This window comes from Dromaius novaehollandiae, chromosome 3 (genome assembly GCF_036370855.1).
Source record: "Dromaius novaehollandiae isolate bDroNov1 chromosome 3, bDroNov1.hap1, whole genome shotgun sequence".
NCBI classification, from domain to species: Eukaryota; Metazoa; Chordata; class Aves; order Casuariiformes; family Dromaiidae; genus Dromaius; species Dromaius novaehollandiae.
Genome location: NC_088100.1, coordinates 89,700,238 through 89,718,878, shown reverse-complemented (window position 1 = coordinate 89,718,878; position 18,641 = coordinate 89,700,238). Strand labels below are relative to the sequence as shown.

Below are 18,641 nucleotides of genomic sequence, written 5' to 3'. Positions count from 1 at the left end.
AATAGCAGCAATATCCTTCTTTCCTGCTCTTTTTATTCTAAAAATACCATATTTGAGGCTTTGGATTGCTTTAAGTAAAAGTCTAAGTTTCTCAAAGGCTCTGGGAACACATTTCATGGCTCAGAGTGCAAGAAGGAGGGGAAGAACAAACTCTGAAATGCCAACTAAGTGTCTAAAAACCAACTTGCTGACTTGTTTAAGAATATGAAAACACCATTCAATGATTCATAGTAGTTTTTTTACACTCCTACAATCCTGAACATGCTAAAATACTTGTATCTATCCCTGTATCTCTATTTCCTATCACTTTCAAGTTTTAATATAGAAAATGTTATTATTTATACCTGCACAAACTTCTTTTTTTGGAAAAAGTAAACAATCTTTGTGATTCTTTCAGCAACAGTAAATCTTACATGTTAAAAAGCAAAAAGAGCTTTAGTATATGTATTTGGCACTAATATGGAAAGTGAAGTTCTACACATGTAAAAGGCCAGTTTTGAGATACATTCTCACAGAGTTACATTTCACATACAACTTTCTTCATTCTAATTAAATACAAATACCAGTACTGGTACTTGTTTGTTTACCATTTCAGACCCTGGTTGTATTTGCAGCAAGTGCTTATGACTAGCATTTACATGTTCTTAACTGTTGCTGATGTTACCATTCAACCAGAGTAACCAGGTATCAAAGATGGAGAAACTAATCCTGCAACCAGGCATACAGCTAAAAGATGATGAAGGAATAGTTGGAAGACAAAAGGAAACTAGAGAATGGAAGCACAGGCTTCAGTACAGGATGTGAATGAATGTTGTTGCAAGAAACTCAAGCGCTGTCTGAAGAGAAAGTCCACAGTACATAGTTTAGCAAAGCCTTGACAATGAATTTGATCCTATGCTGGAGAAAGAAAGGGAGGCCACAAAAGGAAGACGACTGCAGTTCTTTCTGCCACGGGCAGCACTTACATTTCATCACTAACTCCTTTCCGCCTCCTTAGCTACAAAGGCATCTCACAGATTTGAAAGAATGAAAGGAGGTAATACCAGAAAGCATCCAAATCTAGCTCTTTCAGATTATATATACATTTTTAAAGTATGTTAGAAATACTAAAAGCATGGTCCCTTTTTACGTCAAGTCACTATGTGTGTGTCCTTACACTTCTATGATAAAGCTCTGTAATATGCATTCATATTGAAAATCTGATTCTTAACTACTGCTTGATGCTACAACAGATGAAAAGGTTTCCCCATATACCCTCCACAAAGTTAAGTGCCAGTTTCTAGAAACTTGTGGAAAATTATGGACCCAATTCAGCAGCGAACAGATACATCTACTTCATTCTACATAACCGTTTTGCTGAAATGGAATCTGTAATATTAACAGCTTCAGAACACGAATAATAGCGCCTTGTCTGCCTGCTTACTGTGATCTTTTCCTTGTCCTGCAGCAGTACAAACGCTAGCTTGAGGAGTGACTGGCATCAAAGCCTGACGAATGGCTTTCTCCCAGCCCTGAGCTACGTCAAGTCCAACTCCGGTGGAAGCAAGAACAGGACTGTGATGGCTGCTGCCATTGTTTTCTCCAACAAAGTACACCATCGTGTCAGTGATGATCTCAAAACAGTATGGGTTGCTGCCCTGCACCATGTTTGAAAAATCTCGAGGCTGAGTCACCTGGAGAATTTCTGAAAGTGGAATCTCCTGAAGAAAAATATTAAAGATTAAAAAATGAAAACACAGATAATTTAAAATGTTTGTAAAGAAGTCAAAAGCAAATATATGAAAATATCAAAAATTAAATATCAAGCTTCATAACTAATTTTAAACTGTACACAACCACTAACCCCCCCAACCTTCTGAACTCCTCCATACATTCCTAGAAAGACTTCCAACCCCACCACAGTTCTCTCTGTATGTTTATTATTCTTTATTCATACTGTGTTTATTTACAGTATGAAACCCCCCACTACATACAAATTATGCACAAATATAGAATGATCCTGTAGTTTATACAGCTTAACTAAAGACAACCATGACCGGGGCGGGGAGGAGGTGAAAGGACAACATTATGAAGAGGATGTGATTAGGTAAGCTAGTTAACAAGCACCGCTTCAGAGGTCTACATCATTTTCGGTAAAGATTCTCTTTCATATAGATATTAACAATTCCTATCGACCCCTCTACCTTGTCACTGCAAGATTGTGGTATAAACAGCATTAGAGAACAGATCTGAAGGAAGAAATGGTTTTAAGTTTACACTAGCTGGAGAAGGACATTCCACGCACGTGTGGACGTGTACAAGTGTACATCACTTTCAAGAGTTGGGAACAAGCAGGTGAACACCAGGCTGGTATTAGGGGGGGGGAAATAAGAGACAGTAGCTTATTAAGAAAGAGAGCAAATAAATGTAGATATAACCACCGAACAATTCTAATTGCAAAGACAAATAACCTGAGATTTAAGCAATTAAAAACAAACAAACAAAAAAGGAATGGGCATGTTAGAGGACTAAAAGCAGTGGCAGGATGGAGTAACAAGCAAGGAAGGTATTTTACCAGCTGTATTTTGAATGCACAGGGCAATACAAATATCAGGAAGGTCTGAGAAGAAAAGACTGCATTGGTCAAGATAGGGATGAAAAGGATCTGGACAAGAGTTTAGCTGGGTGTACAGAGAAAAGGCTTGATCTTAGAGATGTTATAGAGGAAGAAGCTGCAAGATTTGGACCCCCACCTGAAGGTGCAAGACAAGAAAAGGAGAAATCCTGTTTATACATTTGAAGACATTTCCTGAATATTCTACCACTAAACACATCACTATATTAACAACATGCTGAATTTATTGCTAAGCTTCACTTATATAATGCCAGGCTGCATACTAAATTTTCTCTAGATCTTGCTTAAAACTTTCAGTTGTACAGTTGGGAATAATTTTATTTTGGGAACTACAAAACAAAATACATAAGCATGCAAACTTTTAGTCACAACTTATAGAAAGCAAAAATCCTAACTTTTAACTAGGCTGGCTACCAAGCAAACTATCTAGTAATTGTGAAGACAGCTTAATATGCTAAGCAGTTCAGAAGAACGGTACATATAAAACACAAGGAGAGACATACTCAAGGGGATTAAGAGGGGAGCTGCACACAACTTCTGATATTTAGTCTTGGTCCTTCTTAATTATAAGCTTTGGCCAATAATTATAAGCTTTGGCCAATAATTATAAGCTTTGGCCAATAATTAACTTGCTTCAGTTTTGGTTACAGAAAGGGAATGGAAATAATACTTATACTACTTACGGGCACATTTCAGGTCTATAAAGCATTCTGAGTAAATCAAGTGCAACATAATCCTTACTCATTAATTACCTTGTAATATTTTGTTCCAGATTCATTTTGAAACAGTGTGAGGCATTTGCTGTCCAGTCTCCAGTAATGTCTTTTTCTCTACAAAATGCATAGTACAATAACATAAGGAATAAATTACTGCCAGGACTTTCTTCTCTGGTTATTTAAATGAGAAATGCTTTAAACTACTAAGATCATCAAACAACGTTAATCCTCACTGCATCTTAGACTAGATACATAGCAAAAATATTTGGGGTTTTTTTGGTTTTGTTTTGTTGGATTTTGTTGTTCTTTTTTTTAAACTTCAAGATGAGCCTTATATGATTATTTCCACAAACCCCCCAAAAATATCACTTACCTTACAGTAATTATGGTGACAACAGTTGTTAAATCCTAGAGCAAACAGTCTACACAGGTTTTACTCCAGGTGCACGTGCTCACAAAAATCAAATTATTTTCACTTAGTAACAATTGTAAGACCCATGGTTGCTTCCTCTATGCCCTCAAACCAATGTCACAAGGGTTTAAGGACTAAGCAAGCCTAACAAGTCCTTAATTCTCTGTCAACACAGAGTTCTAGGTCAAAAATTCATAGTGGCAGGAAATAAAGATGAGTTATAAGATTCAAATGGACAAAACATCAGGGGCGGGGATCACAACACGCATCAAACAGACATTTTATGGAAGTCTCCACCAATACCTTCTCAATCAAAAAAATTACATCCATAAGTTGTTGCACATAACTATCTTATATTTTAAGAACAAAAAACATTCCTAAAAATAGAAAGGCTTTTAGAAAGCTAATATGGCTGTATAGATCTAACTTACTTTGCTTGCCCCATGCTCTTCTAGTTTAACATTCATTTTGATTTTTCCATGAGAAAAAAATCAAGGACCCTTATCTCTGGCCTAGGATGATAAAGTTTAGAAATGCCCTTATTATACTAAATGCAGAGCTTAATTCACTTCAGGTATGGGAATGCAAAGATTATCTGCATGAGTTAGTCAAAGAAAGCTAGCACATGAATAAACTAGATGGAATTCTAAACCAGAGCTAAACGGAAATTAGGTCCAGGCATATGGGTGAACCTGTCCTTTGGACATATAAGCTGTTTATTAAATCATAAATCAGGGAAGACTGTTTTGGGGATGGTTAAGGAACAGGTTGGTAAGTACTCAGGGATTCAAACTACTAATAGAATATTAGAAGAAAAGAAGGTCTTGAAATGTAGAAAAACAAGAACACAAACAATACAGAAAAAATCTTTATAATGAGTGAAATACCCTGTTATCCAGGGTCAGCAGGAAGTACACAGATATTGCTGTTAAAATGAACCTCTATGGAACTGGTGGAAAGCCCAAATTGTTTCAGGAATAGGAAACAGTCCCATATTGCTGATAGCAGAATGGTCAAGGGAAATAGCTGATACTGTAACACCCAATACAGAAGGTTGCTCCCATTAGGCCTGAGAACTTGCTTGGCTGAAGATTCCTTGCTTTGCGACAGAATACTTCATTTGGGCAGCCTTTTTACTAAGTGTTATGTATGAAGCATACAGGCTAATGGAAGAAAATCAAGCTACACTGAGGCATATAGTCTGATCACTGTTCTGTGAGAATGTCCAAAAGAGTCCAAGGAAAAATGTAATGGCTGCATTGAAAGACCATGTCAGAGCCAAACACCAGGTCTGCCCTGAACACTGCTAGAACCATTCTTCCGTCCACCACCTGCCATATTTTTCCTATATTCAAAAGATGATAAAAAAAAAAATCTTTTAAGGCGCCTGGGCTGGACTCTCATCTGAAACATATTACAGATATTTATTTTGGTTTGTGATAAATATAGTTAGGGCAGTTTTTGACAGATCACTTGTGGTGGTCTGTTCAGTTGACGACAAAGAAAAGCAAAAATACTACAGTAACTGGAACTGACTGGTATCATCCCTCAACTTGATTTCATTGTAGCCTAAATAACTTTGCTTTTCTACATTCCTCAAGTCCCCCTCAGACTCCTGCCCAGAGACAAAGAATGCAAAAGCATATATGCTGCCTTTCATGAATAATCTCTCAGTGTGACACACTGTGTGCTTCACAAACCCTAGGAACTTCTTAACTTCACCCATTTCATTCATCCACTACAAGAACAAGAAGATTCACTCTCTCACATTACATAACTTTAAGGAACTCAGTTATTCTTTCTTCCCTTCCTCCTCAATACACAATACCAAGTGGCTTGTCTAAGAAGGTTCAATTAATTAAGGGAACAGTATTGTTATCTCTGGAAACAGACAACGTAGTCTTTTTGGAGGATGCTTGCATATCCAAGGATATACAGTTAAGCCTTCATTCCCCAGACATCAAGAGGAATAGGGGGTTTGGATCCCCCCCCAGTAATGCTTAATTCTAGATACAGTGAATTGCTAGGTATGAAGGGCTTTCATCTCTACACATTAATAATTAACAAACAGCTTGATCATTAGGATTAGCACTGTTAACTATCTCACTGCTTATAATAACTTCCACCTTTCCAAGTAGCTGAATAAGAACATTGATGCAAATATGTAGTCCAACTTCTAAGCAGAAAGAAGCATAAGCAAACAAATTATTTCAGTGTTTATCATGGGAGAGGTGAAATCTTAAACATGCAACTCATTTGAGACAATTTAGAGGTGCTTCTCCTTTTAAAGAAAGTGAAAACCAGAAGTACTGTTGAGTCACCATATGAAGAATTTTGAAGAAACTACAATTTCTCTTTTGCACCAGAATTTCTTTATTCTTTATAAAGAACATCATGGCTAAGTACTTTCAAATGATACCGTAAATCAGACTAAGATGTAAATTACACCTGTTTAGATAAATAATTTAAGGTAATATATGAAAAAACCAAAGTCACTGACCAGATTGTCTCTGCTAGTATAGTGGACCATCCAACCTTCCTTCACCATTGTACTGCTCTTCCTCTTTGTATGCTTGATGGACTGCACAACCCTCATGAGTGGAATATTATTGCTTGTTGAAGGACTTAAAAAAAATAAAAATAAGAGATAGAACCATTAACATTTAACAAGTTAAAATACAGCAGTACTGCAATTATAGTGACTCTATACATTTAGCCTGTAATTTTCAGGAACAGGGATCTTTCTTTTCGTACAAATTATTCCTTTGACAAACAAGGCCAATTTCTACATGAATGGGTCATCATCAGCGCTTGCAATGAGATTCTAAAGAGCTGCATGATATCTGGGCTCCCGCTGGCTCTCCTGATGCAAGCATTGCAATACTTGCACTATAGGAACATGAGAAAAAAAACACTTGAAAGAAGACACCAACAGAAGTCATCCTCCCTCAAAAGAGCTAACTGCACGCTTGGGTCTTAATCCAACATAAAACTATGATTAACATCCGTATTGTTATTACTTTTTCTTGTCTATGTTAGTCAGCTATGCTATTTCATAAAACTGTTGTTACATTAATAAAGGTACCTAAGTGTACTTTCAATTTACGAAAATCTAGAAAGACATTTATGTATCAATTCAAATTACATCTGCACTAGATAACTCATCAATGTTCAGTGATTTTAACGGTCATGCAGACAAGGCTTGACAATCTTTGACATTCCGATACAGTCAAATTGGCTGCTCACACCAGAACTCCTACATGTGTTGCTAGCAGACAGGTTTGTAACCACTTGAAATCACAACACAGAATCAAAAACCAAAATGTAAAGATGCTTTAACATAAATTGTAGTTATATCATTGAATTTGCTGCCACAGGATGTTGTGCATACAAAGAACTGTAATAGGTTCAAACACAACTAGAAATAATGGAAAAATACTATTCAGAGATTGAACACAAAAAAGATACTACTTCCAGCTCAGGAAGTCCTTGAACTATAAATCAATGAAAGCTGGGAAAGTATTGCTATATGCTCCTCCTGTTCTTATATGTCTCTCTACACATTTGCTATTAGCCACTGGGCTAAAATAACTTTGGTTTGACCTAGTAAAGCTGTTCTTGTGTTTTTAGGATTAACTTAAGAGGATCAGGATGACACTATTCATAATACAAAAAGGGATCAAACTTGATTAAAGAAATTGCATAAGAGTTACCTGATGCAAAACTTAAGAAAAGCACATTTAAGTTCAACAAACTGCTGCTCAAGGGGTATGTAACCTACCATGTGAATATCAAAGCATTTAAATCTTGAGTAATTCCTTTTAAATCACCACATGTATAATAGCAAGTAAATTAGACCTAAGTTACAAAGATCTTAGTCACAGCATTACTAAGCCAAGCCATTCATTTTACCACATTTTGATAATCAGGTTTTATTTCTTTGATAACAGTCATAGCAAAGCAATTTTTCCCATGAAAAGAGACTATATTAGTTTATTTACATTTCAGATTTGCTTGGGACAGAATAAATTTACAAAGCATTTAAGTTAAAAACAAACAAACATTTTAAGCAGAAAGACTGTGCTATCCAGGAATGTTTTACTCAAAGTTTGATTTCTTAAGATTGAAGAAAGCATGTCCAGAGCACAGAAATCCACACTGTGACTTACCTGATAGTTTTGACAGCTTCTTCATCTTTGTCTGCATCAAGGTCAGATGGGTCCATAAAGAACATTTTGTCTTCTGGAGGAGAGGGCTCTTCAACATCATCCAGACCCCGACTACCATCACTGTTCATTTCACTGCTATCAACTTCCATTGGCATGTCCAAATCCTGGCCTGGGCTAGCAGGTTCTAGAAACAACACAGGAGTCGGACGTTATTTCAAGTGCATACACACACACACACACCCCCCCCAAAACAAAATTTCTTCTCCAATTCATACTTACGCAAGTAAACATAAAAGTACAATAAGAATACACAAAATCCTCAACTTTTTGATTAATGATGCAGAGTGCACTAATGAACATTATCCATTTGGATTTGCTAAATGCCAAGGCAAGGGAGACCCAACCAAAACAAGAATCATATTGAAAGAATCATAGTGAAATGCCTAAGGTCTAAATCCACATCTCACAAAGTAATTCTATTCCATAAGTGAGCGGTACAAAGTGACCTCTTGATGGCTAGAGATGACCCAAACCCAGAGGAAAATTACTCCTGTGCAAACAGAACTCTCCATCAACAGAAACATAACTCTGCTCTCACTGCCCCTGTAGCCCATAATAATAATAAAAACAGAAGGAAAAAGTAAAAAAGGTGGGGGGCTGGAGGTACTGCAGAGAAGAAAAGAGCAGAGCAGATCTCATCTGCATCTAACACTCTACTGGTACAAGTAGAAAGTTGCCAGAAGCTGTACAACTTGCACTGTAGAAAATTAAGAATTTACAAAAGTTACAGAGTTTTCACTTGAGCTCTCCTCAGAGGAAAAAAAAAAAAAAAAAAGCTGCAAGTTAAGGGTTGGGTTATTTTTTATTCCTCCTCCCGCCCTTATGCCCACCAAAGGAAGAATAATCTTAAACACCAGTTCCCAAATTACATGCCTTAGTACCCTAGCACCACAAGAAGAGCAGTGAAAAGCATGCTACAGCAGCAACAACCACCCGTGCCAACCATTTGTTTGTGGCCACCAATCTCAAGATCCAGGAAAGAGCCTTGCAACTGGAGAAGGTAGGCATGAAGGGATAGGATATGCTGTGCAATACGTATAGAGGTTAACAGGGCTGCACAGTTTGGTGTGATCTGCTGGATACCATCAATTTTATTCCCCAAAAAAGCATGCATGCCAAGGATCACGATTTTGGGCAACACTGGTCTTAAAATTTAGAAGAATAAGACCCAAAACTGTCTTTCACATACTGTTCCCCACTTTCTTCTTTCACTGCTCATAGTCTATTCAGAAAACAGTCCTACTAATTAAGGTTTCAAAAAGTTAAAGAAACAAAAACAAAACATCCATTATTTACAGACAGTTGTGCTGTCTCTGGCCACTAAAAATCATGGATATGAGAATGCCACAGTGCTTCTCTTCAGATACTAAGATTTAGAAATACATATTTAATGGTGAATAATGAGAAGAATGAACACAACACACATCCATTTTTGTACTTCAAAAAGTCCTCTCAATTTCTTATTTCCCATGAGCAGTCTCAAGCAAAGCATATTGTACATGCCAAGACTGATTAAATAAATTTCAAGTCACCAGAAAATGCAAGTTTTAGTCAATCTCAACCTCAGTGGTCCAAGGGAAAAAGAGCAAAAGTAAAAGCCTTAAAATATTCAAAGATGAAGGAACTGAAAGTTGATGCATCTGGTTAAGCCTCCAAAGATTTGTCAGTATTTGAAAGCATGTTTCCCATCTTACCTCCATTGAAAATCACCTCCCCAAGACAGTCTTTAGGCACTTTAGATGCACAACGTTTGTGACAATTGAATCTGCAATCTAAAATAGAAGATAAATAAGAGCATAACATAATTTGACTGCTACTAAAGCAGACATTAACATCTACCATTCAGTACTTCCATCACATGCTCCTGTCCAGATATACAAATCGGTGTGCAACTTAAGACAGCATCAGCGAGGTCACCTCCAGAAGGAAATCTACAATCTTGTCTTGATGTCACATGCTGATTTGCCCCACCACTATTTATGTCAGCACTTCCCTTTCCAGTACAAAACATTTTCTATTCCTCTAGCTTTGTCTATAATTACTTTTTCCATTATGTTGTAATTTTTTCCCATCCTCTCTCTTCCACACCCTTTTTTTCTACGACTATACAATCTAAATGTCTCATTTCTATCATTTTTCACCACCTGTTGCCTAAGACTTGCAGCCATCAGAAGCACTAGAATCACAAGAGGAGCAAGTATGTTCTACAGTAAATACCAAAGTCCAGTTCCCTGATCCTTCAGGTTAGAGATTTAGCTAAAGAGCAGCTCCATTTCTGCCTGCCTAAATTTCCTTGAACACAAAGTAGACTGAATAATATATGACCAGATCCAACTTGACATAGAGAAGGAATTAACTTGGATGTGCATCATTTCTGCATTCAAGGTATCAGATGCAGCCTATTGAGTAAGTCTAGCATGCAGTACTAGCATTACAGGAATTTCCTTTAATAGCAGCAGCACCATATTTTTCAACTCTGTATGAACACCATAAATTCAAAACTCCCTACTGTCCCCACAACTGTTTTGGAACTGATAATTTAGCCCCTTTCTGCTTTTTACCCTTCAAAGAAGGTTCACCGGGCTTTTAAGCCCAAATAAAAGGGAAGTCACTATCTTTGCCCTTTTCAGCAGCAGAGTAGCCAAGTCCTGGAGCCAACTACAATCCCGTTTAGCTTCTTAGCGCTTAAAAGTAAGCATCCTAGAAGACTGACAATGTCTTTTCTATAGTGTTGTTTTCCATCCAAATTATGGAATATGGTTACTTCACTGCTTTGAAGGGGTGTGGAAGAAACAGAGATGTTTCATATCCTACCAGGAGCTGGCACGATTTAGAGTGAGTCAACATTAATAAATTAAACTGTATACAGAAACATTCCTGGCACCACAGTGCAATGTTACTCTAGCAAACTCTTAAAACAACCCCTGACATGCTCTTGGCCCACAGCACTAGCACAATCCAAAACAGTTCCCAGGCCTGGTTTATGAATTAGAGCATCCCATGGAAAAGCTCCCAACAGGTAGTTTACCTACAGCCACTCAGGTTGGGAGGCTAAGAGAATCTGTGCATGAGCACAGGCAATTTTGTCTCAGTTGACCTCAGTGTCCAGGAATGTTCTCGGGCACATTTAACTTATTAATATAATCTTAGCATCCCAAAGATCAGCACAGAGTCCAAGTAGAACCTCGGGTGAATTCAAGAAGTCCAAGGTTCTGACAGGTGCTCAGGAACATAGGACAGCTGAAAGACCCCAAGGTTTGGGAATATGTACAAGAAAGTTGGTGGGAAGCATGAAGAATGTTTTCATATTGCCTTCTCCTTGATTATTTGATATCAGTTCCTGGTATACTAAAAAATGCATGGGATATACTGCAAAAACAAAGGCATGTTAATATACTTCTGTCTGTTCTTCTGTGTGTACAATTAACACTTTCTTTAGGCTCCTTTTCTACATATGCACATCATTTTCATGCAGTGTCATTCATTTTCAGGGAAGTGAAGTGGGGAAATCCCATTTATCAGCTGGATACACAATCCAAACAACTGTAAACAGGCAGTAGCATTTATAAGTTAAAATTGCCAAGTATCTCTTTTAGGCTTCATTATTTGATTATGTATTACATGTATCCAAGAGATACACTGACTGAAAAATCAGAAACAGTTCAGAATGCAGACCTCAAGCAGACTACAAAAACTGCAAACCAATACAAACAGAAACGAAAGGCAAAACTATTACTCATCCCTTTCTTAAACAAAACATAAATACTTAGTCAATAAAAAGTTAACACAGCTGTAAGCTTAAGGGATTTTCTCTCTTTTATTAAAGAAAATTGTAAAAGTATTAGGCAACCTCTTTCAACACATTGACCTTTGGTAGTTTAGCTCACATTTGACTTCTTACATAGGACAGAAATGAAAAGTCCTTAACATATTAATATTTAGACTATTAAGAATATTTTCTGCAACAAAGCAGACAGATTTGTACTGTCACAGAATTACAGAATCGTTGAGGTTGGAAGGGAATTCTGCAGATCATCTAGTCTAATCCCCCTGCTCAAGCAGGGTCCCCTAGAGCACATTTCCAAGTATTGTGTTCGGACAGCTTTTGAATATCTCCAAGGAAGGAGTCTCCACAATCTCTCCGGGCAACCTGTGCCAGTGCTCAGGCACCCTCACCGCTAGAGTTTTTCGTAGATTCAGACGGAATTGCCTGTGTTTCAGTTTGTGCCCATTGCCTCTCATCCTGTCACTGGGCACCCCTGAAAACAGTGGCTCCATCTTCTTTACGCCTTCCCTTCAGATACTTATACACATTGATAAGATCCCCTCTCAGTCCTCACTTCTCCAGGCTGAACAGCCTCAACTCTCTCAGCCTTTCCACATAGGACACAGGCTGTAGGCCCTTCATCATCTTCATAGCCCGTCGCTGGACTCGCTCCAGTAGCTCCACATCTCTCTTGCGCTGGGGAGCCCAGCACCAGGCACAGCACTCCAGCTGTGGCCTCCCCAGGGCTGAGGGGAAGGATCGCCTCCCTCCACCTGCTGGCAACTCCCAACTCAGCCCAGGCTACTGTTGGCCTTCTTGGCCACAAGGGTGCAGTGCAGCCTCATGGTCAGCTGCTTGTTCAGCAGGTCCCCCAGGGCTTTCCTGTAGAGCTGCTTTCCAGCACACTGTCCCCGAGCCTGTACTGCGCATGGCGTTATTTCTGCCTAGGTGCAGGCCTTGCCCTTTCCCCCTGTAGAACTCCAGGAGGTTCCTCTCGGCCCCTCTCTCCAGCCCATCAAGGTCCCTCTCAGTGGCAGCACAGCCCTCTGGTGTGTCAGCCACTCCTCGCAGTTTGGTAGCCCATGAGCCAACTTGCTGAGGGTGCACTCTGTCCCTTCATCCAGGTCATTGACGAATAAGTTGAACAAGACTGGACCAAGCATTGACCCCTGAGGGACACCACTTGTTCCTGGCCTCCAACTAGACTTGGCACAACTGAGCACAACCCTTGGAAGCTCTGCCATTCAGCCAGTTCTCAATCCACCTCGCTGTCCACTCATCTAGCCCGCACTCCTGAGCTTACCTATGAGGATGTTATGGGAGATAGTGTCAAAGGCCTTACTGAAGTCAAGGCAGACAACATCCACTGCTCTCCCCTCTTCCACTCAGCCAGTCCTTCCATCAGGGAAGGCTATCCAGTTGGGTAAGCATGATTTCCCCTTTGTGAATCCATGCCGACTACTCCTGATCACCTTCTTATCCTCCACATGCTTAAAGATGGCATCCCGAATGAGCTGTTCCATCACCTATCCAGGGACTGAGGTGAGGCTGACTGGCCTGTAGTTCCCTGGGTCCTCCTTCTTGCCCTTTTTGAAGGCTGGAATGACACTGGCTTTCTTCCAGGCCTCAGACACCTCTCTTATTCTTTATGTCTTTTCAAAGATGATCGAGAGTGGCCTAGCAATGACGCCCACCAGCTCCCTCAACACCCATGGGTGCATCCTATCAGGGCCCGTGGACTTGTGGATGTCCAGTCTACTGGACTGATCCCTAACCCAATCCTCCTCCACCAAGGCAAAGTCTTCCTTTCTCCGGACTTTCTCCCTGGTCTCCAGCGTCTGGGATTCCTGAGGGCTGGAGCAAAGAAGGCATTCAGCATCACTGCCTTCTAAGTATCCCTCATCACCAGGGCCCCTGCCCCAGTCAGTAGCAGCCCACATTTTTCCTAGTCTTCTTTTTCTTACTGATGTATTTAAAGAAGCCCTTCTTGCTGTACAAGGTCCAGCAGCGCACCTCTCCTTGTTGGCTCCATCACCTGTGTCAGAAAGTTATCATCAATGCTCTCTAGGAACCTCCTGGATTACTTGTGCCTTGCTGTGTCATTCCTCCAGCAGATATGAGAATGGTTAAATTCCCCATGAGAACCAGAGCCTGTGATCGTGAGGCTACTTCCAGCTGTCTGTAGAAGGCCTCGTCTACTTCCTCTTCCTGATCAGGTGGCCTGTAGTAAACACCCACAAATTTTGCCCATGTTAGTCTGCCCTTTAATCCTTACTCATAAGCTCTCGACCTGCTCATCATCCACCCCTAGGAAGAGCTAAATACATTCCAGTTGCTCTCTCACGTAAAGGAAACTCCCCCACCTTGCCTTTCTGGCCTGTCCTTCCTAAAGAGCTTGCAGCCATGCATGGCAGTATTCCAGTCATGCAAGCTATCCCACCACGTCTCTGTGATTGCAATGAGATCATAGCCCTGTGATCACACATGGATCTCTAATTCTTCCTGTTTATTCTCTATGCTGCATACATTTGTGTACAGGCATTTCAGGCACTTCAGAGAGGTATTCAAGCATGCTGATTTCGCAGGAGGGGTGCAAGAGGACTCCCCATAGTCTTGTCTTGTAAAGACTTCCTTAGCTGCATGTAATTGCTGGAGGTATCCCCACTTGAGCCATGTTTCCTGACTGCATAGTCTCTGTAACTCTCCCCTTCCCCTATCTTTCCTAGTTTAAAGCCCTCCTTACCAGGTTGCCCAGCCTGTTGGCAGAGACGCATGTGCCCCATTTAGCAAGCTGGATCCCATCTTTCCCGATCAGTTGGTCGATTTTCAAACACGGACCATGGTCATAGAAACCAAAACCTTGTTGCCAACACCAGCAGTGCAGCCAGTTGTTTACTTGCAGTATCCATCTATTCTTCCATCCTTCCCCCTCACTGGCAGGATTGAGGAGAAAATAGTCTGGGCCCCCAGAACCCCATCCCCAGAGCTCTGAAATCCCGTCTGATACTTTCCAAGTTGCCTCGGTATCACTGGTACCCACATGGAAGAGCAGCAGGGAGTAATAGTCGGATGGGCGGAGAAGCCTCGGCAGACTTTCCAGGACATCTCGGATTCAAGTCTCTGGCAGGCAACAAACCTCTCTAGACAAGAGGTCAGGTTGACAGATGGGTGCCTCTGTCCCCTGCAGCAGGGAGTCACCCACAACAATCACTCTCCGCTTCTTCTGGGTGTTCCTCCATGGCACAGGATCTGTCAGCTCAGTTGCTTCACTTGAAGTTGTGCCCAGTTCCTCCTCAGTCTGGAAGGCACCAAACCTGTTCATCAACTGCAAGGTTTCAGGAGAAGCAGGAGACTTTCTCTTCATACGAGAGGTGACCAGCTTCCAGCCTTCATCTTCTACAGAGTTATGACTTACTGTTCCCTATGGCACGGAGCCCACCTGCATCTCCACTGCTGTGGGGGGTTGTAACTCTTGAAGCTGTATGGTCTCTGAGAATATCTTTCTCTCTCCCATCTTCGCAGCTGCTATGCAGAATGCTTACTTCTTCTCATAACTCCTTTACCTGGCAACACAACTCATCAACAACAGTACACCTTCTGCAGAAAAGATGACTGTCAGCCCCAGCCTCACAGAGGGGCCCCAGGCACTCCCTGCAGCCTGAGACCTGCAGAGCTGCATCCGCTGTCAAAAGGTCTGTCTGGGTGGAAGCCTTCAACATGGCTGAAGCAGCAACTCCAACAGGTACTGGGGCATGCGCTCTGTGGCAGGTCATAACCATATCTGAGGAAGCGTATGCTACTATGACTGGAGATGAAGGCCCCTTCTTTGCATCCTTCTGTGCAAACTGCTGCGTCTGTTCGCTGCCTCTGTTAGCTGAGCTCTAGGCCTGGCTTTTATATAGGCCTCTCCCTAGCACTGACTAACAGGGTGCTTGACCCGCCCTAATCAAGGGTCAGCTGGAACAAAGGCCCCAACTCCCTCTGATCAGGCACAACCAACAGAGCTTGTTAGCAGCAACTACACCTAGGAGAAGTTAAGGTCTCCTGTAGCTCTCCTTACCTAGCTCTCCTTCCTTACCTAGCTCTCCTTCCTTACCCGCAGCAAGCACCCTCTAGTTCCTCAGAGTGTCCCCAGAAAGCCCTCACAACTTCCAACAAGGTTCTCAAAAGTTCTAAGCAGAGCCCAGACACTGCTGTGCAGACTGCTGCATCTATTCACTGCCTTTTAGCTGTGCTCTCAGCTACTCTGTCCAACAATAGAGAGGCAAAAGAAGATCACAATGTCATAATTATGTCCTGAGGACTGCACTGAAGAGGTCCAAGAACTGAAGTCACACATCTCAACATATGCTAGATATAAAACATGCACCTGATGGCATCTAAGCTGGTTTGGGAAAGGCACCAATCTTTAAATTCTTCTAAAAGATAATAATCAGTATTTCTATATTAGCATAATGTAACAAAATCTTCTAAATTCATTGGTAATGCAGTCTATGAACAGAAGGAAGACTTTGCCATAATTTAATTCCTTCTGCAATTACACTGTTCCAAATCTACATGTGATTAGGTCTCATTCTGCATAAACAAAAATGCACAATGCACAGTCTACTACAATGAAAAGATGAGTGCTGTAATTATCTTAAAAAATATGCAATTCTTTTAAAAATTACACTGCTCTATTTTGCAGTGTATCAGTCTTTGGGAATCAAAATGTAAGTTTAAATCAGTTTTAAACATCAGACCTTTACAGAAATTCATCACTGTGGAGGAAAACTAGATGTGTACCTTTACACTGCATTCCTTGGCGGAAAAGGCCCTTCAGCAGCCTTTTGCAATACTGGCAGATGGTAGGACGAGTATAAGAATGAACAGCAAAGGTGTGTGGAACCTTCACTCTGCAAAGCACCATCTTTTCCATCCAGATGGGACGGCCACTCCAGGAGGGAATCCGTTTACTAGGTTCTGGGCAGCAGCGCTGGAATAAAGAAGGCATAAAGGACTTGCACCAAAACAGTTTGAATCTAAAAAAAATTTGGGCGGGGGGGAGATCTGACTCAGAAAATGACCGGATATGAAAGGAACCTGGCCAAGGAGCTTTAAGAGAACATTTTGATAACATACCAAAAAAACAAACAAACAAACAAACAAACAAACAAAAAAAAAAAACCCCACCACCCAACCCTCCAAAAAACAACAACAAAAAAGACATAAAAGCCTTCTAAAGTGCAGGAAAGTATGTATGATTCTTTATTTCCACAGGAACTAAAAATGCCAAAAAACAAGGCCAAAATTGACTCTTATGACTTCTTTATCAGCCTGGTGAAACCCACAGACAGCACATACGGACCCATGTATAGGGGGAAAAAATGGAAGACACTAGAGGTAGGCAAAGCAAAAAAAAATCATTATATCATGCTAGCAACTTTTAACAAACAGTACTTTGGATAATTTACTAATCTTGGCAAAAAAATTAGAAAGCTAAAAACAAATTTTGGAAATTAAAAAAAAGTTTTAATAAAAAAAAATTTGGAAATTAAGACCAAAACTAACATTGAATATCTTACTGTACATTCAGCAGGATAAAGTTATAGTTACTTAGATTGTAGAAAATTGTAAAGAATTGCACATCTGATCTAAAGGATTGCAAGACTGCTGAAAGAAGAACTGCAAATCTGGTAAGATATTATTGAAAATCTATGCCAAGTATTGGAAACAAGACAGCAAAGAAAAGGCATCAAACAGGTATTAAATAGGCATGTAAAAAATAAAAATAGGAAATTCTATGGGAAGAGAAATACTTACTGTTCTACCTTTACTGAAAAAATCTTCGCAATAGTTATAAAGGATCAGAATGACTATCTTTCATGACTCAAGACTACGCTTCTTAACCTCTAGCTACAAAATATGATGTTCTTGAACTACATGATCTATGTAATTTATGATTTAAATTATGGTGAGTAGGAATGTAAGAATTTATTGGACTACAAAATAATAGAAATTCAGATAAGTAGGAAAGACTAGCAATAACACTGCATTTACCCCATGGTAAAAGTGGCAATGAAACAAACTGATCTAATAACTATTTGTCCTTTCTTATGCTCAGTATAGTTGCAGTATATCCAATAACCTCTCAGTAACCATAGCAATCATTATAACAAAAAATCTACTATGGATGACAGTTCTACTGTAAGCCCTTCATCCCCTACACCCTCCTTGACAGGACCTTTAAAAAAAAAGCAAAAAACAACAAAAAAAACACACAACACTTTTTAAAAAGCTTCACAACGTATCAGGAACATTCTCTCCTCTCAGTATAAAAGCGTACAATTTGTGCTGTTTCAGCCGACCAGCTATTCTATACTGATACTGTAATTACAGAATAAATCTGTATTACAAAGTAGGCAAGGTATTTTATCATTTCCTAAACCAACGTTCTCAGAGTTCACGTAACTTCTGTGTATAATTTTGTCATTAATCTGTCACTCATGATAATAATTTACTTCCAGTTTTATTTCTCACAGTAATAACAGTTATCAGTAAATGTCACAGTCTAAGACTCACCAGAAGTTTAAAAATGAACAAAACCCAATCATAATGGTTAAGCTCAGCTCTTCATACTCATTTTAAACCACTTACAACACTAGCTAGTTCCCCAGAGGTTAAAGGATTTAAACCCAGAAATACTTTTTCCCTCTTTCATACTACATACCTCTTCAGAGGCAGAGGCTGTATATTCAGCTTGCACTGGTCTTGGAACTGAAAGCCCTGCTCCTGGTAAAGACACGTTAGACAAACGTCTCTTTCTCACTCCACTACAGTTATTAGGGATCTTGAAGGCACATCTCTTATGGTAGTTTAATCCACAACCTGAAAGAGAAGATTTTCACACACACACACACACAAA

General features: G+C 40.0%; 1 protein-coding gene across 4 annotated transcripts in view; it reads right to left on the bottom strand.

Moving 5' to 3' along the window:
• The window catches only part of PRKD3 (protein kinase D3), a 52,767-nt gene that overhangs the window by 13,903 nt on the left and 20,223 nt on the right, over positions 1 to 18,641 (bottom strand). For all 4 annotated transcript variants that reach the window (XM_064509429.1, XM_064509430.1, XM_064509431.1 and 1 more), the window contains 7 exons: positions 18,447 to 18,604; positions 16,523 to 16,712; positions 9,666 to 9,743; positions 7,912 to 8,095; positions 6,243 to 6,366; positions 3,367 to 3,444; positions 1,424 to 1,700 (listed from right to left, as the gene is read on the bottom strand). In XM_064509429.1, the coding sequence (XP_064365499.1) occupies positions 1,424 to 1,700; positions 3,367 to 3,444; positions 6,243 to 6,366; positions 7,912 to 8,095; positions 9,666 to 9,743; positions 16,523 to 16,712; positions 18,447 to 18,604 (1,089 nt within the window). The remainder of the gene's footprint in view (positions 1 to 1,423; positions 1,701 to 3,366; positions 3,445 to 6,242; positions 6,367 to 7,911; positions 8,096 to 9,665; positions 9,744 to 16,522; positions 16,713 to 18,446; positions 18,605 to 18,641) is intronic.